The 24,218-nt window shown below is 33.6% G+C and overlaps 2 protein-coding genes and 1 non-coding gene across 5 annotated transcripts in view; 1 reads left to right on the forward strand and 2 right to left on the reverse strand.

The window, feature by feature from the left end:
• Positions 1-19,960, reverse strand: part of LOC105341366 (phosphatidylinositol transfer protein 3) — a 33,261-nt gene extending 13,301 nt beyond the window's left edge. The window contains exons 1-5 of one of the 3 annotated variants that reach the window (XM_066078655.1): positions 19,611-19,960; positions 19,411-19,469; positions 17,914-18,007; positions 17,682-17,826; positions 17,119-17,296 (exon numbers count right to left, since the gene is read on the reverse strand). In XM_066078655.1, coding sequence (XP_065934727.1) covers positions 17,119-17,296; positions 17,682-17,826; positions 17,914-18,002 — 412 coding nt within the window. In that variant the 5' untranslated portion in view covers positions 18,003-18,007; positions 19,411-19,469; positions 19,611-19,960. Of the gene's footprint in view, positions 1-14,949; positions 16,802-17,118; positions 17,297-17,681; positions 17,827-17,913; positions 18,008-19,330; positions 19,354-19,410; positions 19,470-19,610 lie in introns of those variants that run through there. The other 2 variants (XM_066078653.1, XM_066078654.1) reach the window with 2 other exon arrangements.
• A 92-nt stretch (positions 19,961-20,052) lies between these two features.
• Positions 20,053-24,218, reverse strand: part of LOC105341359 (uncharacterized) — a 36,000-nt gene continuing 31,834 nt past the window's right edge. The window contains exon 4 of the mRNA XM_066078651.1: positions 20,053-23,325. Coding sequence (XP_065934723.1) covers positions 23,234-23,325 — 92 coding nt within the window. The 3' untranslated portion in view covers positions 20,053-23,233. The remainder of the gene's footprint in view (positions 23,326-24,218) is intronic.
• LOC105341361 (uncharacterized) lies at positions 21,698-24,010 on the forward strand. Its single transcript, XR_010711858.1, has 3 exons — positions 21,698-21,839; positions 23,251-23,420; positions 23,776-24,010. It is a non-coding gene; the product is annotated as an uncharacterized protein (transcript).

Below are 24,218 nucleotides of genomic sequence, written 5' to 3' on the forward strand. Positions count from 1 at the left end.
GCATTGGTCCAAACAAACGAAGTCTCTTAAAAGCAACCATTAGAAAAATTGCTACAGTGAGCGGGGCCACCCACAAATATGGAGTAACATAGCGGACAAATACCATTCCCCATTCCCCATAGAAGTCAACGTATCTTAGAGCGTAGTCAAACTCAAGTTGTGCCATGATGAGTTTCCTGTAAAAACTGTTCGCTTTGGTAAAATTTCGTGTCATTATTTTTTTTTCGTTTTTGGTTTTCTTCTTCTTCTTCTTCTTCTTCTTCTTTCTTCTTCTTCTTCTTCTTCTTCTTCTTCTTCTTCTTCTTCTTCTTCTTCTTCTTCTTCTTCTGTGATTTTCTTAGTATTATTTATTTGAATCTCTTTTGAGCAACAGTTTGCTAATCGAAAATAATTATATGTCCTTGAACCCACTACAAGAAAAAAATATATACAGCTATAGCTTTTCAAATTTTCAGTTGCACAAGTTTAAAACACAAATTCATTTTCAAAAACAATGACACTTAGCCGTAATGATAGACAAAACCAAAAGTTAGAAAGCTTAACATGCTTTCTGGTTATTTTCATATACTTTTACATTTATTTAGTATTTGATTAAGTAATTTAAATTACTTCGAATACAAATTAAATGAACATGTTATGGGCATTTTAACCATTTATCGAAAAACATTTAAAATATGGTAGTTTTTAAATGATTAACTTTTGTTTTATCAGCTTGTATATAAATTGTGATATTTTAGGTATCAAAATAATAAGATTATCAAATTTTTCAAATTCTATAATAATTTGCATATTCACAATATCTGTAAATCAAACATATCACATAATCAATTCTACACAGACAACACTATCACCTCATTGGACATCAACTCTACAAAGACTACACTATCACCCCATCGGTCATCGACCCTACACAGACTGAATTATCACCTACACTATCACCTTATTGGTATCAACTCTTCACAGACTTCACTATCACCCCATTGGTCATCAACTCTACACAGACTACACTATCACCGCATTGGTCATCAATTCTTCACTTACACTATCACCTACATTATAACAACATTAGTAATCAACTCTACAGAGACTGAACCTACTATTACCTACACTATCACCTCATACGTCATCAACTCTAATCAGACTACACTATCAACTACATTATCACCCAATTGGTCATCAACTCTACACAGACTACACTATCACCCCATTGGTCATCAACTCTACACAGACTACACTATCACCCCATTGGACATAAACTCTACACAACTACACTATCATCCCATCCGTCATCAAATCTACAAAGACTACACTATTACGCAATCGGTCACCCCATTGGTAATCAACTCGACACCGACTACACTATCACCCTTTTGGTCATCAACTCTTCACAGACTACACTATCACCTACACTACCACCCCATTGGTCATCAACTCTACAAAGACTACATTATCACCAACACTATCACCCCATCGGTCATCACCTCTACACAGACTACATTATCACCCCATTGGTCATCAATTCTTCACCTACACTATCACCTACATTATAACAACATTGGTCATCAACTCTACACAGACTGAACTATCACCTTCACTATTATCCTATCGGCCATCAACTCTGCAGAGACTACATTATCACCAACACTATCACCCCATCGGTCATCAACTCTACACAGACTACACTATCACCCTATGGGCCATCAACTCTACACAGACTACATTATCACCTCATCGGTCATCAACTTTAATCAGACTACACTATCACCTATACTATCACCCCTTTGGTCATCAACTCTTCACAGACTACATTATCACCAACACTATCACCCCATCGGTCATCACCTCTACACAGACTTCATTATCACCCCATTGGTCATCAATTCTTCACCTACACTATCACCTACATTATAACAACATTGGTCATCAACTCTACACAGACTGAACTATCACCTTCACTATTATCCTATCGGCCATCAACTCTGCACAGACTACACTATCACCTACCATACCGTACAGCCGCTTTGAATCATTTCATTCAAGTGCCATGTGATACATTCAAAATTGTTTGTTTACCTGGACAGCAGACGTTCACTGTGGAAAGAAATGTTCTTTATTATCAATCTTAAACAAAAATTAATCTCATAATATTTGGTTAAAAGTAGAGTTATATAGTTGCTCTTTTATGACCATTCATTTTTTTTTTAAAAGCATTGCAACATGAACAGTTTTGAGCCATTTTCTAAATCGAATTTGGGGCAAAAATGCAAACTTTGAGGTTTAGACACTTAACAAACTAAAACAGCGTGTGCTATCGAAATAATACAATATCAGAAAATTAGCCTATTATCTAAGCTTTAAATTGATATACGCAAAAATTTCTATAATTCATTCCTGTAGCTGCTATTTTAATTTTAGCAACAAACCCTTGAAGAAAAATGATACGTTCAAAGTCCGTTGTCCTTGCTACAATGATCCATTCAAAAGTTGTATGATGATACATTCAAAAGTTGTTATGACGAAACGCTTAATGAAATAGTTCTGTTTTACAGAGATAAATATTAATTTTCGGTGTTTGCACAAAAAATTTGCTCAAAAACACTATAGCGTTTCAAAAGAAAATTAAACGTGTCATACACCTTTAATCACCGTATTAATTGAACGACAAGTTTATATTTAAACAATAAAATGCTTTCGTTAGTGATTCATCGGGGATATGAAGGTAGTGACATTTCAGAAAATATACCTAACACCAGTTTGTGTTTATGTAATTTTTTTTTTTTTGGTGTATTCCCACGTAGCTAAAATTCTGAAATTTTTATTGCCACCTAGCTAAACTTGTGATTTTCACACCTGATCATAAGTGCGCATCGAGTATAGTCTGTTTTAGGTGTGAACTACCTGTATAGAATTCACCTGTGATAACAATCCACCACAGGATATTTGCACTAAAAAGTAAATTATATCAAACCAACATGCTAAAATATTTAAGTACATGTATATGATATTCAAAATAAGTGATAACTACTAAGCCACTCAGCTAAAATAAGTCACCCATAAAAAATTCAGAATTTTAGCTAAGTGGAAAGACACCTTTTTTTCTGCGATAATCGCCACCTTCATAACCTGCTTGAATCATTAATGAAGCATTCTATTGTTAACATTTACATCATTCTTTTAAAATATTAATAAATTGATCGTAAACAGTAAGTAAAATTAACTAGAATAGTGTTTATGTGCATCAGTGTTTTAGAGATGAGAAACAACCAAATGTCTTCTATAGGCATTTAAATCAGACATCAGCATGATTATCTCGTGCAGTGAGTGATGCTGAAGGTTTCAACCAATTGCAATCGATAAATGTGGCGTGTAGATTTCATTCCTGTCAATTTTTACAGAACTACATGCATGAGTGTACAATCAATTTCCGTAAGAAATAGAGGAAATCATACTTGGTGGATGTAAAATATTATACAATAAAACGTGACATAAATACTTCTCAATAACCTCATAAATGTATGCATTCTTTCTTTAGTTAACAAAGCTATAAACGTACGGAGTACAATGAAGGGGTGTATTGTTTTCTTTTTTAATTGATTTCTAATAAAGGTGGAATAACACACCCCGATAAAGTCACTCAAATTAACAGTGAATTATTTGATTATTAAAGAAATAATGATAAATAAACTGTACATATGTCAAATAAGCAAAACATTTGCAGTTTGGGGAATAAAAAACGAATATCTTAAAAATTCAAATAAGTAAGAAACCACATAAGCCCCTGCGGGGTTTTAACTCGGGGTGTAAGGATCAAAAGCCCGAAACTTTAATAAAACGAAAACATGTCAAATGCTATAATATTTTTATTAAAAGTAGTCTATTGTACAGCATTCCTTACGAAAGGATAGGTATTGAAATTTAAAAATCAAAAACATTAATGCCCTTTTTTAAACTTTATCTACAGCTAAATAAATTATCCTAGCGCTGTTTCTGGGCCCCTCTTGACAGTCAAGGTTGTAGGGGGACATCTGTCGATATTAATGTGGATTGAAGTATATTGTAATCAAAATACTTTCACCGAATTAAAATTTGCAAATTTTACTTTGTTTAGCAAAAAAAAAAAACATTGTTTGGAAAGGTACAAATATAAAAATTCCCGAGGGATTCGAACTCATGACATACAGATTTGAAGTGAATCCTCTGACCCACTGCGCTATGCTGTTTGGTGACAAAACTGTGAAAGAAACTATTCATAAAATTTTACTTAAATTTATTGTTTATTTCGATTAATGAAACGTCACAACATGGAAGTGTCCCATAACAACTTAATCCATTGTTGTGTGACTGACCTATTTACATAGAAGCTTGCATTAAAACTCACCTTCTAAAATTTAAAAACCAGATTTTTCTTTGTTCACTTTTTGCATTGTCTTTCTGCCGTCCACGTTTTCCAGTAGCCTTACCTGTTTACTTTCTAAATTCATCTTGTGAGGTCAGGTTTCATGAAGATTTCAACAAACAATGTTTATTAACAGACAATAAAAGAAATAAATAATTATTAAATACTCTTTCATTAGTTTTTAACTAAATATAATGTTGTTATCTATTTATTTTTCAAATGCTTCCTATTCCTATCACAATGTATCATTTGAGGCGAAAAAACATTGTTATTTTGGCTGATTTTAACTAAACAAACACAGCAAATGAGTGTTTCATTACTGGTTTAAAAACATATTTTGAATGTATCATCCAACGGACGTTGAACGTATCATTTTTCTTCGAGGGTTTGTTGCTAAAATTAAAATAGCAGCTACAAGAATGAATTATAGAAACTTTTGCGTATATCAATTTAAAGCGTAGATAATAGGCTAATATCCTGATATTATATTATTTTGTTATCACACGCCGTTTTAGTTTGATAATTGTCCAAACCTCAAAGTTTGCATTTTTGCCGCAAAATTGCATTAGAAAATGGCTCAAAATTCATCATATTGCAATGTTTTTTAAAAAAAATTACTGGTCATAAAAGAGCAACTATATAACTCTACTTTTAACCAAATATTATGAGATTAATATTTGTTTAAGATTGATAATAAAGAACATTTCTTTCCTCAGTGAACGTCTGTTGTCCAGGTAAACAAACAATTTTGAATGTATCACATGGCACTTGAATGAAATGATTCAAAGCCGTTGTACGGTGTGCCTACAATATCACCTCATCGGTCATCAACTCTACACAGACCACACTATCACCTACATTATAACAACATTGGTCATTAAGTCTACACAGACTACACTATCACCCTTTTGGTCATCAACTCTACACAGACTACACTATCACCTACACTATCACTTCATTGGTCATCAACTCTAATCAGACTACACTATCACCTACACTATCATCCTATCGGACATCAACTCTACACAGACTACACTATCACCTCATCGGTCATCAAATCTAATTAGACTACACTATCATCCTATCGGACATCAACTCTACAAAGACTACATTATCACCTACATTATAACGACATTTTTCAATAACTCTACACAGCCTGCACTATAACCCCATTGATCATCAACTCTACAAATACTACATTATCACCAACACTATCACCTCATTGGTCATCACCTCTACACAAACTACACTATTGCCTCATTGGTCATTACCTTTACACAGACTAATTTATCACCTCATTACACTATTCCTCACTGGTCATTTTGCAATTTTCCATAAGCGGACCATTTCCGTATCTGTCGGTACTTGGGAGCAAGTACATGTTTTACAATTATTATAGAAAAACAAACATTTAAGAAATTGAAAGCTTGTTACGTAACATATCAAATGTTTGATATACGAAGGAAAGTAATTTTAATGGAGAAATGTGTAATTTTCTGAAAGTTTATACATTAATGAGTTGTAAAAAAAAATACTGAACTCGATCGAAAAAAAATTTCAAGTCGGTTTTTTTAATAAGATACTGCACTGTCTCTTTAAAGGAATAATTTTTTACACAAGCAATTCTTTTAAAGGAACGATCAGCATGTGATATGAGTTGTCAACATGAAATGTTTTTAAGCTACGCCAAAAGTAAATAGGATGAATCGCGCTGTTTCTGTCATGTTGTAAGTTTTGAAAATACTGGTTGGGTGTAAATACAAAATTTACTACATGTCTAAATTTTAAGCGGTGCGGTTCATGTGACATTTTGATAATACAAATCTCAATAAACTCTTGAGCTGTTATTCTTTATGTGTAAGTTGTTATTCTAAAAGATCTTCTGGACAAGTCTTTTCATGGCGGAACTGCTATTCGGGATAGCTAAAATACTCTAGGTTCTCTGTTTAATGACTTATAGAGCGAAACTAGGTTAAGACAATTATCTATGATAGTCATATTTGAGTTTATAAATAATTTCGAATGAAACTTGCACATTTTTTTCAAAGTGTGTTAATATCGACCACATTCAAAGGGCGTTAGAATTTTTTTTCAAAGTGCGTAATTTTTAAGTGATAAATATTTTTAATTTCTTACTTCTGATTTTGTCTTATCATATTGCTATGTCGCTGATGTTTTAAAATGCTGCGGATCTCGCGCTTTATACCACAGTAAAATTATACTATAAAAATAAATGTTTGATAGGATAAGGAATACAAAACTGATTTACGTTTCGTACAGCGTTCGAAAAAATGGTCTCTGTCTACGAGTATATTGCACATAGACATTTTATAACCAAATTTTCTGAAAAGAAGTTTAGTTAAATAATAATAAAAGTATTGACCATGTACATGAAAAAAATAAAGGCTTTGAATACCAAAACTGACATAAATACTTTTGATGAGAAAATATCTACATACTTTAGTTTTCAATAACATTTCTACTATAAAATAAAACTTACATGTAGAGAACAGACCACTCGAGTCAAATCCACCGGACTGCAATTAAAATATTTTACTTTAGAAAAAACGAAAAAGAAATCAAATTACATAACAAAATTTTTGTTAATATTAAATTATTTCCTAAAATATTGAAAATGATTTTCTCAAACTTACATTTAGATCCCAGTCTTAGGGTACATTCAGGCGTTTGGCTTTAGTACTAAGTTATATATACTATAAAATAGCGAGATTAATCTGTCTCTTTTAGTTTGCGGCCAATAACTGTAGAATGTTTAGCGCACCTTTTTATATTAAGCTTAACATACTTGATATTAATTGACTTTTTTGACCAATGACTTTCGGGCGAAGCACCACGACACAGTATGAAGTATGCAAGTCTACAACAAATTAAGTCAATAATGCTTCTTTTTATGTTTTGCAAAAAATACTTATCTCTATAAGAATGTACTGAAATAATTACATGTACGAATATACCTTATACTTCATACCTCACACTAAGACGCTTTACACAAACGCATGCCGATGTATGAAAACTTTTCGAGAGCCGAATGCAAACGAAAATTTTACACATAGTCATAAGTTAGTTGTCATGGGGCAACATGTAAGTAATGAACAGTTTCAAGTACCTTTTAAGGTGATGATCTGCATATGATATCACAAAGCGATATGTCAGCGAGAAACTGAAAAGCGTAGGTACATGTTTAATTGTTTTTCTTTCTTAGCTAACAGCATTGGCAACGTACATTCAACTAGCTGTAACTGTAGATTTTGGCATTGTTTCGTCGTCGTTTTTTTTTTTAAAACCACCCACATGACATGTAACTTGTATTTGAAAATAATAGAATAAATGCGAAATTATTTTATATATACACATATTTGACTTCTTTGCGTTGTTTTCTTTGTTGTAATTCTGTTGATACGACGGCGTGAAATCAACGTTGAAACAATATTGAACAACGTTGCACAGCTGCTAGGGACGTAATTGCGCTGCAGAAGCACGGCCACTAAACCAGGGGTTATGAGTAAAGGTGTCATTTATTTCTTAAAATTTGAACTAAAGTTATTTTTTTACCTGTCTTTGGTTATTCTTGTGCCTTCCATATTAAATGTTCTGACCAGGTATCAATTTGCGTGTTATGACACCATTGGTATATTATTATTAATGACTGTATAGTATTGCTTTTCAGATCGCCTTAAAGGACGATCGTGATAATTGGTGGATTAAAATTCATTGAAACTTAATTAATTTTACAAAGAATAATATTCTATCCAAAATAAATTAGGATCAGAAAAAAAGGTCAGTAAATTTTGACATTGTTGTACAGACTCGACAGAATTCATGTTTTCCTGTGGCAACAAGCTTAGCTTTAATTAATTTAATTCAGATTATCAAAAAAGTAATATGAGAGAAACAATCAATTTACGGAAAGGTGCTATGTAGTTGAGTTTTTACTCTAATTTTATCGGATTACTTTATTCATGATGCATTCGCACATTTTGCGATGATTCAGTCAATAATCCAATCTGTGAGTTATAACAGTACAAAAAAGAACTCGAAGATCACGATTCCACTTGACCTAGCCTGGTGCCAATCTTCCCATAATGCTCCGCACAGTAGGCCCTACTGTGCGGAGCACTACCACCAGATGATCTCTTATATAAAGCGAATAAACTTATTCGTACGTCAGGGGAAGACGTTTTCTTAGATGTACATGTCATAGCGGTAAAGCGACTGGCAAGTAAACTCACTAATCATGTCCCGGTCTTGTCAAAATTAGCTTCAGAAATAAAGATGAAAAATTACTAATTACTAGTATTAATTACTAATCCTTACTACTTGAGAGGAATGCATGAACCATAGTGAGAAACCTACTGCAAGCTGATTCACTCCGTGGCGACGCTAACGGTATTATCTGACCAAACCTGGACCATCATTCGCAATCATCAACCAACTTATAGAAACAAAAACTTAAAAACTTAAATTTAAAATATACACAATGTGAAATAAAAAGCAGTACTACCGTCTGTCCCAAGATATTTATGCAGTACGTTTGGACGATTTTTAGTCTAATAAAAATACACATACCTGCGAAAGAAGTACAATTGAAATAGATGAAAGGGAACATTTCCAAGCTAATTTCATTCACACATTATCATTTTTCACTCGGAAAAATTCACAGGAACGAAAACCGATTTCTTAGGAAGACTTATAAGGAGAATATTACGTAACATCTTTCACGTTATCATCCGGACTTGCGGAAATAAAAATCCCCGTAGACATCACATATTTTAGCCGTGTATTGAAACCAGATAAGCTAACAGGGGCGTTTCAACTGAGAGATCTTCTTTAAAATATGGCGATTACCTAACAACAAGGTGTTTTATAATTGCTTAAAACTTCCTAAAAATGGTTTAATATGGAATCCCGTAAAACATTTTAGCCACTGGAATGGTTATTTTTTAATTTTTCTACTACGTTATTTTTTCATTTGAGATCAGTTTAATTTGATCGGATGTGGCTCAATTTTGAAAATCAGCGATATTTCTTAATTTTTTAATTCTTTTAAATATTGTAATGCCTATTAAGAGGTTTTTCTTTGGTTGATATATTTTGATAAAAATTATCCGTATGCCCAGAATATAACAAAAGGTTATGATCGAGTTAACTTTGTTGAACAAAATGGCGGCTTATATGGTGGCGCCCATGAGCTGTAAGAAAATTTGTACAACAGATTCGATTTTCATTCATGTTCTGACTTATATATATATACATGTACGTGTAAGCATTTCGCTTCGCTTCGCCATTGGCCATCGGTGTAATTATCACCAACCATTATTTTATCGTACAAGCCAGTTTGCTCCTATACTTTTTTTGGCCCTTCACTTTGAAAAACGATACAACCTGTATGGCATATGTCTGATTCCCATTGTCAGTGGCAAATAATGTCAATTGGATCTTCATGTTTGCATTTCTTTCGCATTGGCGATGTTGTGACGTCAAATCCTAATTATTGCCATGCATGTTATTTTGGACAGAATGAAAAACTAAAGAGAAAAATATGTTAAATGAAAATCGATAGATTTAAATGGACTGCAAAAATAGTATTATGTTTATCAATTCTACTTAGAAAGGTTTTCCTAACGATTACCTTAAAAATGATATTAAAAGTGCTATTGTTAAACTTTCATTGGAACTAATATAAATCGTATTTTTGAGAGAATATGAGACACGTTGTAAACGTTACCATATGTCGAGATACATGTTTGTCCCTTTTATGAAAAAAGAATGTACAATAAGAAAAGAGACGCTAATTCTATGAAGTCAAGATTAAGTATACAAGCTGTCTTAACTTGACTTAATTTGGGGGGGGGGGGGGGGGCAATTACTTAAAATAGAAAAAGCCGACCTTAACAAATGTGTCGAAGTTCCAATAGTTTAGAAATCGTGCAGTATATGGGGAGATTCAAAGTAAGGTAAGTAAAGTACACATGTACATTTTGGCCGACCCATCCAATGATTGAAGATTAATCAGCTGCTTTATGTATGACATTTACTTAGCAAAAAAAAATACTCTATTAATATAAGAATAAATATACGCTCTTTGTTCACCCCTTAAGTTCGAAAGATTTTAAAACATCTTGATGGACCATTATCTTAAAATGTTATACTCCCCAGCGGCTCCCCGGCTACGGTTGAACCAGTTGTGAACTACTTGCAAATGACCCGTATGTTGACCCGTATGTTTAATATACATTGTATCTCTATTCATTTATAGAGATCAGATAGTAGAAGTTCTCAAAACGTAACAAAGCTGAAGGATACCGTATATCCGATAATTTTTGCGATGATCTAATTTTAGGTTTTTTTTCGCGATCTCCTTCATATCGCAAAACATTGAATCGCAGAAATTATATCCTGTATTATTTTCATAGGAAACTTTTAAAATCGCAAAAAATGACTGACGCAAATCTAATATGCTACATATTTTCCCCATTTTTCGCAAATTTTGTGATACGCGAAAAAAAAACCGGTTATACGGTATTTTGTGAAAATTTTGGAGATTTTCGTACTACACATGCACATTTCATGTTTGCTTGCATATCAAATTCAGTGTTTCATGTGAAAACAATATTACAACTATTTTGCCCCCACTACTTGAAAGTAAATTTAAGGTTTTCCAATCCTCATTTGTTTTCCGAGTTTTATAGTATTGTTACCTTAAAAATAAGTTTATTAAAGGTTATACAAAGAAGATGGGTGGATAAGGCGTGTAAAATGCCCATACACTATCCGACAAGCTACTGAAAAATGAAAAAATCAATAAATCTGATATAATTTTAAAAAAATCATTCAAAACAATATATATTTAATATATCATTGATTTGTAACCTAGAGTAGAAATATGTTCAATACTTGGAATGTGGTGGCTCAGACATGCGTATTCGTATCAAAACCTGCAAATAGTGTCATTTTTAGAACTTCAAGGCATTTTCTTTCATAGAGTGGGTCTGTGCTCCATATTTTTCTCATAATCTAAATAAAGTCTAATGGAAAATAAACCGATTTCAGTCAACAAAAATGTGGACAGATGACCCACTATACATTAAAAATATCATTTTGTGTCCCAACAATTGAACGTTTTGAAAAAATAATACAAGTCCGTAAATTCGTGGCCAAAGTCACACATAGAATTTAAGGAGCGCACTTTATTGTTCTGAAATGGCTCAGTGGTTAGAGCACCTGACATTGACTAACCTTATATATCTAGGGTTTTTATGTTATGGGTTCGATACCACCAAAATTTATTGCAATATCTTTTTATCGTTTGTCAAATATTTTAAAAAATGAATATAGTTAGAAATTATGCTTTTGCAAACTTGTATTATAATATATTTAATTGGATTTAATTGGGAAAAAATAAATTCAAAATTGTATTTCACGACTAAACCGAATGGGCATTTGTGCTATCTTATCCCCCCATCTTCTTTTTTTTTTTTTTTTTTTATAAAATTCAAAATGGTATGCAGATGTTTTATGAAAATAATCATGTTAACTTGAATTTAAATTTGTTAAAGAAAACATGTAAGATATGGAGGTTTGTGCAATATTTAAAACTACTACACATTTTGATATGCATTAAAGCCATGTATATGATACATAAACAAAGGATCCATTGCGAATAACAATTGAACTGACCTATAGGGGAGACGGATTTCCCGGAAAAAATCACTTTTGAAAACAGATTTTTTTTTATGTCGTACACATTTCTAAATTTTTCGAATTTGCATTTTGATCCTATCATATTGCTCTTGCAATTTTATTATTAATCTTCAAAGTGGGCTAAAACAGCATTCGCTCCGGTAAAATGGTATATTTCTGCATGGTTTTTGGCTATATATCCTTCAGGACAGGCCTGCTTCTAAAAAATCTAAAATATTTTGATGGGGTTTGTTCAAAGGAATAAATTAAGATTTATTTATAGGGACATCTTGGCCCTGGGGTCGAATTTTGAAAAAAAAAAAAACGACAAAAATTTCGGAAACTAATTTCTATCATAGTGGTTTATATTTACGCCAAAGCGTGTTTACAAGTTCTCGATAGCTCAATACGTTAAACCGCTAGTTATGTCACACTTGACATTTTTTGTGCCCTTGTTCGATTCCATCTGTGGGAATACTTTTTGTCACTTTTTTTATTAACGACATTTATAAATATGCAGAATTGTGCATTTTGTATATGTAACTTCGATGTTCTTCCTTAAATGCACATTTGCTCTTTGAATTAAAGATATCGATTGTAAAAGTGTATACTTCACTAAATGTAGAAGCAATCAACCGGAACTATACCTTAGTGAGAGCACGCTTTAATTGAGGACTAGAATCAATCACTCTGTTATTCAAAACAGGTTCCACGTAAAATATCATACCGAGCAAAAACTGTTGCGTTTGCTTTTCCAGAACATTTAAAGGAAATGGTACAATTGTGAGAGAAGTACTGCAAAGAAGATGCAGTTCGTTCTTTGCAAAGAATGTGTGCATTGGTGACATTTTATGCCAAAAATGCAGGAGGATGGTTTTTATAGATTAGAAAAAATGGGGATAGTTCAGTTAGAGTTTGAAATCCGCCTCCTTGTCATCCCGGCATCAGGTAAGTCCCTTCATTTAAAGCTGATTGGTCCGATTTTGTATTAAATTTTGTGACCGTTTTGAAACGATGGGTTTGCTAGGTATGTGTCTAATAAAAGACATTGCAGTAGTTTTCCCGGTCAATCAAGCCATATTTCAATGAAAAAATAATGTTCAAAATTAATTTTGAAAACAAACGACACAAAATGGGTTCCGTGTAATTTCGTCTCATATTAAAATACGCCCACTGGCGCCGAGACGGCTATGATAGTATTACGACTTTGAAATGATGACATCGGTATATATAAAGGTCATAATGTTTTGGCAAATCAAAATTGAACCTGTGTACATTTAGTTCATTAATATTTCTGAAGTTTGCTTTGTTTACATTCGATGCATAACACGTGGGTTCAATAAACCTAATCATGCGGGGGACGAAACCAAAAGGTTCCCTTTTCTAAACATTCCCATAATGCAGTTTGGTTTGTTTTTTCGTTTGCCCAAAAAGAAATGATTTTATTTACTTTGAATATTCTCTAACTTTGAAAAAAGACCGACTCTGCTGTTGTAAATAGGCAAAAGTCTGCATCTTTCTAAGATAATTGATTTGTATGGAAAATTATTTGATACTGTAATAGCGAAACAAGTATTCCTTTTAAAGGAATGATCGGCAACAATGATTTATTGATAGCAAGAAGCAATCAACATGATCAGTTTGATGTAAAATAATTTAAAAAGTACTGTATTTTAAAAAAGATATAGAAGATTTTGAATCTGTACACCATAATTTCATCATTATAAACCGTCAACAAATTTAATTTTGAAATAAATTTGGGGAAAGCCGTTCGTAAACTCCTTGTCTAGTTTAATATTTTTAACGTAATTATTAAATGTTAACGTATATTCTTCTTCAGAATACTGAGTAGGGTTTTAAAAGAGCATTAACACGTATACAAAGAAAGAGTTGTATTCAAATAATTTAATGCGACTGAAAAACATTGAATGCCATCATAACTTGCTATTGAGGTCGCATTATAACGTAACCTTGTTTATAAATCAAGCCGTCTTCCTAGCTGCAATTCATCAAGGTCAGTTCATGGAGCATCTTCTTATGATTGAGGTCAGTTCATCGAGGTCAACTGCATTACTGAATGAACCTTTCGATCGAAATTCTTACGCGTGAGACAAAATGTGCATTCTTGAATTAACAGATCGAACTGTATTTTATGTATGTTTGCATCTCTTTAGGTAAATGAATTGAAATAAAACTGAGTAAAATGTTATATAAATGCTAAACCAAACTTCAAGTTTTTATGAGAACTACTTATGCAAGCGGAATGTGTGTGCACGTGGAAGCATTTGCAGGATGCCTCATATGGACACAATAGTGATCGGCCGAAGCCGATCACAAAAATCGGACCATGCAGCTTTAAAGGATGCAGCTGTTAATACGGAAAAAAGTTCAAATGAATTTACGGTGAATGATGATAGTGATCGAATGCCTTGTACAGTTGTAAAAATCCTTCTACATCTTCCAAGTTTAATTTCTGCTGAAAAAACTAAGGCAACATGCATTATTTGTACATTGTAGCAAAGAGTCAAAGGGTTTGCAACCTTTGAAAACGTGTGGGTCACGCCAGACTTTTGATATTTGCTTTTATGTCCCTGCTGTTAATAAACGCATATATAAAGAACATGCTTTGTATCATAGAAAGTAAACTGAAAATAAAATTTAAAGGTAATCAAGTTAAAAAGTGACCATAACTCATACTGCTCGGACAACGACTGTGAACTTTTTTTTAATCACTATACACTATGAGAATAAGAACCTAAGAGTTTATACTGTGTATGGCCTAAAATCAAAAAGTGGAACGTAAATCGATATATTTTTTGTACACACAGAAACCAATACCGTTCATATAGGTCAAGTCAATTGTTATTCGCAATAGATTCTTTAAGAGTTATCGAACATTGCTAAGAGATAAAATAGTGAAGGACGAAAATTATGACGAGTATAATTTATTCTGTTTTATCTGACAGTGTATTTACACAAACAAGACCCCCAAGGACCACATCGCTCACCTGAACATCTTTCCAAAATCAAATTACATGAGAAAAAAACCTAAGATATATACGCCAATTCACAAGTAATTTCTTCATATTTCTACATACTGATCAAATGTGAAAAAAGACATAAATTCTGCAGTGTATTATTTACTATAAATTACAATGGATGAACTTGGACCTCAATGAGTCTTTCATCTCGTATCACTCCCGGGTAATGCTTAAAAAACAAATGACATGTAATTCTTAATGCTTAGAATAAAGAATAAAAACATTTCTTATTTGAGTAAGTGTGGTAGGCATTTAATTAAAACTAAAATCAAAGCTAAATATTGATACAATATAAGGAAAATTAAACTCATTAAAGATACACATGTAATTCGATACAATAAAAGAAATAGAATGGGAAAATTCCTGGTTTTTCTTGTATCCAATATATGACTTTTACGAAGTTTCAAATGAGCAACTCTTATTGTAAAAGCTTCAATATTGGTTATTCAGAATGTTGTATTTACACTTTTCATTTAAAAAAGTTTAAAATAAATGCACGTAAAATCTCTTCCTTTCTGGTACCCACACGGGTTGCAGTTATGATATTTTCAAACTAAAAGTTTTCTATACAAGCTTTATTGCATGACAATTTCATAAAAGTTCTTGAGAGGGGTTTTCGCAAGTTTCATTCTATTTTATTCTTTATTAATTATATAGCCTTGAATGAGGCCTGGGTCATACTTTTAACACACATTTAAAAGTTCTATACGCAAGGATGCTTTGCGCTAAATTTGGTTGAAATTGGCCCAGTGGTTCTGGAGAAAAAGTAAAAAAAAAAAGAAAAAAAACTTTTGCAGACAGAATGACAGACGGACGAACGCCGGACAAACTGTACTCAGAAAAGCTCACATGAGTTCATATGGGCTGAAACGGTAGATAATATTTATTGATTTATGAAAATATTTTAAATAAATACATTTCGTAAACACGAATAACGAGAAAACACCAACTATTACTCTTTGAACAACACTTGCAACAACCAGGGACTAAATTGCATTGAAAGACACCAAGATAAATCCAGATTTAATTATTAACAAAGATTATGACACACTGATTTGTTTTACAGCACTGTTGTCAATTTTGAACTCGTCTGGAATTTCTATGTCGTCTGCTTTATCGGAATCTAGTTCACAGTCACTACTGGTTCCGCTGACGTCACTCAAAGAAGCCTCGTCCCTTGAAGAATTAGACTGAACCTTACAACATTTACCAGACAAACTGTCAATCATAGTTGGGAAAGGTCTGTGCACGCGCTGATTGGACGTTTCTTTCTTTTCCAAATAGTTATCCACGTATTCGGCCACATAAGACGGACACCCACGAGGATCATGGGAGTCTTTTTTGGCAGGTCGTTCCCAGAATCTTTGCTGGCTATCGCAAAGTGGTCCTTTCTTGTTTAGTTTTATCTCATCGAGTAACCAATTTGTTAATTCGTCAGAAAAATATTCGTGGAAAAGCTCTTTCACTTTAGACATCGAACGAACTAAGTTCACCTTCGATGCGGTGTTTCGATGAACGAATACTTTGATGGCTTTCCATACTGCGTGAAACACGGTGTTGTGATTCAAACAAATCACCATTCCGAGTCTTTCTGGGTAGTGGTCAGCCAGGGTCTGTGTGACCCCGTAGCCGAGTTTGGGATTACATAGAGGAAGCGACATACCTACAAACCGAATTTATGACACTTTCTTCCTTGGAATATATTTCAAATAAGAAAACATACTTCATATATATATATATATATATATATATATATATATATATATATATATATATATACACCCCCACATATAATGAAGGTAATAAACTGTTTATTTTGTGTGTGTGTACATGTGTGGGTGTCTTTCTGTCTCTAGACATATGTTTGTCAAGTGTAAATAAACTCTTGATTTAAAAAAACCAAAACTACAACAACTAATTACAAAAGTCACCAAATATTATTTTTAAAATTCATTTTAAAACATATCACCGAATCATTACCTGAACAATCCACCACAAATACCCAGGTACTGATGCCGGGTTTCATGGTCAGTTTGGCGTTCTCGATGATGTAGGACACGTGGGTGATGGAGTCCTCGGCGCTGTATCGGTGAGTCGCCGCTTGTCTGAAATTGGAATAAATCACAGGCCGCCCGCTCTCATCAAACCCAACTTGCCGCTAAAAGAACACAACATTACATCAATCGCAACAAACAACATCGAATGTATTAAAAGTTAAAACCCCCATTTTATAATAAAACTATCTGTGCAATGCATTATCTGTTGAACTGTGAGCTCAAATTCAATGATACACCTTTAAAATACACCACAGGAGAAACATTCAATAATTGTTGAAAAGCGACTCCATTTTGTATAGAACATCCGGGGACGTTATCTAATACATTTGAGGTCTGTCGGAAAAATCACGAAGCTATTGGAGGAAGTACATTTGGCATTGCGAGAGAAAAGATGTGTGTGTGTGTGTGTGTGTGTGTGTGTGTGTGTGTGTGTGTATGGTGGGAGGGGGGGTATTAGTATTCCTGCACATCTACTCGAGCACGTACCATGGTATGGAAGCCCGGTCGTTCGTGGCACCAGCGACAGTCGATGTCTATGACGTTAGTCCGTCTCCTAAACTCTATCGTATTCCGGAGCATCTTCTCGGCTTCGTCGACATTCCAGTCGCGTGATTTCAGATACCTCACCATGCTGAGTAAAAGGGAGAACGTGTGTAAATGTTATACCAGAATATGATGGAATTTCCTCCTTTTTGCATCGATTTACAATAATACTTACGTTGAATCGTTTGGGAAGAAATCTTCATCCCCTTCTATGGGCTGTACGTCTTTCATTCTGTCCTTCAGCGATTGCATACTCTTCTCCATGCTGACTAAAATTTCACAAACATACGTATTTCAGTAGTCACTACAGCTCCCTACTGAAATTCTTGCAGTTGTGAAATACTGAATGTTAATTTGAAATTATTTGAGAACATATTTATGGAACTATATTTTATGTTTGTATAATTTTTAATCCTCGTCATTATCTTGAGTTTAATAATACCGACTCGTTACAGGGGGGGGGGGGGGGGGGGCTTTACAAAATCAAGGGCCTTCCTTGAACTGATTATAAATTCATAATTTTAATACTGAGCCTTCGCACCCCCCCCCCCCAAACTGAAAACCTTGTAGTCTTAACAAGTTTGTTTTGTTTTTATCCCCATTTTTTCCCGTGATGACTAGAACGATTAAATGTAAATCAGATTTTCTCTCTACGAACCATGCTGTTATGTAGATCCTAATAACATTGATTCTACGACAGCTGGTGTACGCAGAGGCCAATAACACCGATGGAGTTAGATTATTCCACTTTAAACAGCAAACAGCTAACATACATGTTTAATGAAAGATAAGTAAATACTAGTGTACTTCATACAATTACATCTGCCGGTACTTTTTTTTGGGGGGGGGGGGGGGGGTACACTGTTAACTTTAAGATGCATCGTTGGTGATCCATTGAGTGAATGAAGAGTGCACTAGTACTCACTGTAATGACTCAATTAATTGTCCAAGATTAAGGGTAATACATTTAGTCCATCAACTAAATGCGCATTTTAAAACTAAATAGCCTACATGTAAATGAATGAAGTTGATCTTTGAAGACAGAGTTTCAGCCATTGACCTAGGCTTAACATTCATCGAATTGTATTCAAGGACGCTCTGTTCAAACAACGTATCTAGACAATTGTTAAAGTAGACAAATGATATAATAATTTTTGTCCTTCATACTCCATTGCGATATCAGACTTTACATATATAATTATCTATAGACATTATTCGGGATTGACATATCACTGTTGTGACCCTATGAGGGGGTTAAGGTGTAGTAATTTAGTGTAAACGAGTTTATTATGAAACCGATTTAGCAATATTTTACTCTTCTATCGAAATTTTGATTAACACATCGATCATGTAACTGAATTTTGAAATAAATGCACTTTACTAATCTGGGGTGAAAACGAGTTGATTGCGCAATGTCAACGATGAAGAAATCCTGTGTATTTTAACACTGCGTACTTACACCACGCCCCCTCCTCTGTTCGTATTTTAGAGCAATGATTACCATATACGCAACAGTTATAATATACATGGTACATTTGATAACTGTAAATTGTTAAAAAGTTTTGAAATTCTACAAAACTGTGCAAATATACTTGTTTTGTAAATGCATGTACGTATGCACACGTACATGTATGAACATTAAAGATTATGAAGTGCAAAAGATATAACGAACCCCTTTTTCCTAAAGACCTTGGTCCACCAGCTAGGCAGATATGTACATGTAAACAGTGGCTGAACGTAAGTGATTGAACCATGACGAAACTGATGCCACTTCATGCATGGATTTATTTTAAACATGATACAGCGTATTTAAGTACTGCGTGCAAATGTATTATAATACTGTACACGTACTACAGAAAAAAGCTAACTCACCTGTAGACAAGGTAAATTAAACGAAAAGCGGCGATCTCTTATCAATCCCTGTACAATATTCTATGCGAACAACTGCTAAACTTTAGAAAGTTCACACATGTCCACAAGTAATCGACAGTTACAGCTGACTGAAGGCTTGTTATATTCCGTGCAGATCGATATTTAACGTGGCGAATCTGAGAGATGTTCATCATATATATATAGACAGTTTTTCACGTGCCCCCTGCCGTATGACTCAAATATATATTGTAATGTTTACCAGACAAAATGTTTATCTTTGTTGTTTTATATTGCGAAATTACAAAAATGGTATATGCTGAAATAGCTTTATTGAAATTGTGAATGACCTTCGCAAAGGCTCGAAATTCTTTAAAGCGTGAAAAAGGGATACGCTTAAAGTACATTTTAATACAAAATTTTGTATGTATATTGAAGATTGAGAGAGAGAGAGAGAGAGAGAGAGAGAGAGAGAGAGAGAGAGAGAGAGAGAGAGAGAGAGAGTTTACTAACAAGCATCTTTAATAAAAACCAAACAATCTCTACATGCAAGAAGAATAAGAATTTTAAAAAAGCCCACCGTCAATCTTTAAATTCTTAATATGCGTTTATGTGTGTTTGGGGGTGGGAGTGGGGTGTGGGGTTGGGGGTATGGGGGTGCATAGTCCCCTCGCAAATGTTCATTCACAATCTTGATCCGTTGGGGAGGGAGGAGGGGGTGTTACTTCTATTGTAATATTAATTTTGCCAATTCTCCCTATAATTTTTAACTTGTTCCTATAAAGTGGGGGTGGCATGTCCCTTCGAAAGTATATTTTTGGTACGTTGTATGTAAGAAGAAAAATATATATTTTGAGAAAAAGAGGGGAAATACCCCCCCCCCCCCTCCCCCGACGTGTCTGCTCTAACAGATCTAGGGTTTTTTTATCTTTAACTCTGCTGATCATCGGAGGATAAAATACTTATTAATCATAAAATATCCCCTTCGTAGAGATCTTTTTCCCCCAAGATATTGGGAAACTCTAAAATTAGAGCTAAGAGCAATGTTTTTGAATAGGCAATGCTTAATACCGCGTCGTCATCGAAACCAGAAAAAAAGACTTCAAACTTTCTTTAATCTCTTAAGCTCACTTGGGACAGATTATAATCTCCTCGTGATGAAAGGATCATAATAGCAGTACACATGTATAACCCCCAGAATTTTAAAGAATTAGTTCGAAAACAACCGAACTTTATCAGCAAAGTGTCATATAGACCCCAAAGTACATGGAATGGAAGTATATCAGTACTAGTCATGGTACACGAACTTAGCTGAAATTAACGGTCAAAAATTCTTACAATTCTGATTTAATTTTACGGCAAACAGAAAAAAATATGTAGTGATTATGGGAAATACTCAAAAATTAACTTTCTACAGTTTCAACAGTTACCGCCCTTAGCACTTTTTACATCGTAGAGATTTGATATCACCACAGTGTATCTATTTCATAATTGATATTAATAACAAATGTGAAAATTTAAAATAGCTATATGGTTCATAACATTGTGTGTTGAGGATGAGATTAATATTCTGCTTCGCTACATGTAGCTTATTTGGTTTAAATAAAAAGCATTTGACTGTTAATTGAAGGTGAAGTATATCTAGAGAGCCTCTGCGGAGGTATTATCTCAAATTTAAATGTACATTGTTTAATAAATATAGAAAAAAATACCCTGTTATTTAATTCAAATCTTTCTGTTGTCAAATACTGACCAATTCTACGAAACTGGTTAATTTAAATCAAAAGAAATGCGTTTTCTGTGTAATCTGAGATAAATTCTAAGACCAATATGCCAGGTGTTTTTATCTATTGATTTGTGATTGTTATGAGCAATGTAAAAAACTTTTAAAACTACACCCTACACATAAAAACTTTCTTACTTTCATTTTGATATTAGGTCTGTATTTATCACCAATATGCAACTGAAAAATAATACTTGTAAATTAATGAAGATATTTATAACTATTGCAGACGTAATAATTTATACTTAGATATATGACATCTGTGACTTGATTTCCAGCAATATCCGTGAATTGTTTACATGACTACTAGTAAGCGTGTAGTGACCACTAGGAAGAGCGTTAAATTGGTTGTTAAATAAAAACGAGATTCACCACGGACTGTCTAAAGATGTCAATACCAGTCTTAAAGTACTTAGGATTCTACTGGATTTTGTTAACACTTCTTCAAGGTATGTCAGTAATCAACAAGGGTCAGTTTATGATTTAATTAAAACGAAAACTTTCTTTTACAAAAAATGAATTAATCTTAGAAAAAAAAAAATAAGGAAAAAAAATCAATGAAATCTATCAGTATAAGCTGATAATTAAATAGATAATCAGAAAAAATAATTTTATCAAATAAAGATAAAGGAATAAATAAATTCTACATTTTAAACTTATCATGAGATGATAACATCAGATATAGGATTACAGAGCACACACGCTGTGATCTAAAGGATGTTACATGAATAATCAAGCATCCTTTGCCGTAATGATATGTAATGCATGCATGTTGTACGTACATTCTCCTAATATGGAAATCCCATTCATATGGAATTAAAACCGAGTTCATTTATATTGACACAAAAATGTGAGCTACTGAACATATTTGATAGCCATATTTAAGTATATATCAAGTTTTTGATGGTAGATGATGAGTAAAAGGTTGGTTGTGGGGGTTGTCAAGTCCTTCGTATGACCCCCATGCTTTCAAAGGTATACTGAGTGACTTATGACCTCTTTTAAAGAGTGCTGGGTGTCGTGACTATTTTAGACTTTATCAAATTTTTAAAAAGAAGCGCTCTGTATAAGGATATATATATAGAAAGATATTCATATCTTAACTTAATATTTGAAATATTTTTTTACTAAATGATGCATGTACATGTAGTTAATAGCGCCCAAAAAATCAGCTCTTAAAAATATAAGGTAGATGTGATGGGCATTTTGTTGATCCCCCAGCTTCCTTAAACATACAAAGACATTGTCAAAACACTTTAATACTTTAAAAAGGTTCTCACAACTTATATTTAGGTCTTTCACATTGTGTTTATATTTCGTCGTACCTGAAACTAAAGTTTTCATTTACACTAACTTTAGCTTTCCTGATATATCGTGTTGTCTTAATGTTAGGCCTATGACAAGCAAAATTAAAAAGGTAAAAGAAAAAACAATTACATTGTATAAAAAGAAGGAACAATTATACCTTTTAAAATATAAGGAGACTGCTCTATACATTCCACTTTCTTCTTTGTAGGCTGTTATGGTGCCTATAGCTACTACAGATCCTATAGCTACTACAGATCCTATAACTCCTACAGATCCTACTATTATTACTACTCCTCGGGAACCTCGTCCTAGTAAGATTGTGTGTGTGTGAGAGAGAGAGAGAGAGAGAGAGAGAGAGAGAGAGAGAGAGAGAGAGAGAGAGAGAGGAGCATCTGAATAATTAAATATGTTATCAAATGTGATTTCATTTCCTGGTTGTAATGTATTATATCAAATTTTAATCTGACTGATTGGATACGATACTATAAATGAAATGATTAAATCCCAAAACACAATCTTTAATTAAAACCGAGAACTATTTTTTTTCTTCAGCGGAAGCATCATTGGTGGTGTGATCTCGGGGCTCATTTTTCTCGGTGTAATGGCGTTCTGCGTCGTATTCTGCATCTGTAGAAGAAAACAAAGGGGGACAAATAATAGTTCCATTTTCGGCGTAAGATTCCTGAACTCCAGAGCAACAAATCAAGGGGCCATCATTACGGGTAAATGTATAGCCTTTATTCACGCTGTATGGACGTCAAAAAATTATATCATTATTAGTCCACCATCAATACACACATAATCATGTATTTTTCATGTAAATCCTGCATGAAAATCAGAAACAAATAATATATAGAAACAACTGTTATTTTGCCGTAACCATGGGAATATATTTTAATGAGATATAATTTCAATATTTTGACGCGTTATAGAGAATATCATTATTATTTTATTGTAAATATGTCAATTTTGCCGTGTCTGCTACTTACACATTTTTATTTACAGCGTCGATTTCTGTAAAGTATTACAGTTCTTATAACAAATAAAACTATGTCAATTTTAATCTTGGTTTTAAAGCAAACGCCACCCCTGGGATTTATCCTCCTCAGTACACAAGCCAGGCTTCCAACCTAGCACCGGGACAGACGCTGGATCCGCCAGCTAATGCACCTTATCCTTCACACAACGGTTCCTTCACGCCCCAGCCGCCTCCCTACGGCGAGCCGGCGCCATCATATGATTCCATGTTTGGACAACCAGGAAACAAGGCCCCTCCCTACCCAACGTCGCAAAATGAGCCTAACTTTGTTCCTCCGCCAGCCAAAAACTGAGCCATTGTGACGCATATGTGACTGATGTATATTGTTACGAACGTTCTAGAATGTACTGTGATGAAATATTTGGAACCTGTTTTTATTATCAATGGTTATTTTGAAATTCAGTTTAATTTTCGCACCTTTTAGACTGGGAAATGTTTTATATATATATATATATATGTGTGTAGGTAGAGCGTAATAGAA

Source organism: Magallana gigas, chromosome 3, assembly GCF_963853765.1.
Source record: "Magallana gigas chromosome 3, xbMagGiga1.1, whole genome shotgun sequence".
NCBI lineage: Eukaryota > Metazoa > Mollusca > Bivalvia > Ostreida > Ostreidae > Magallana > Magallana gigas.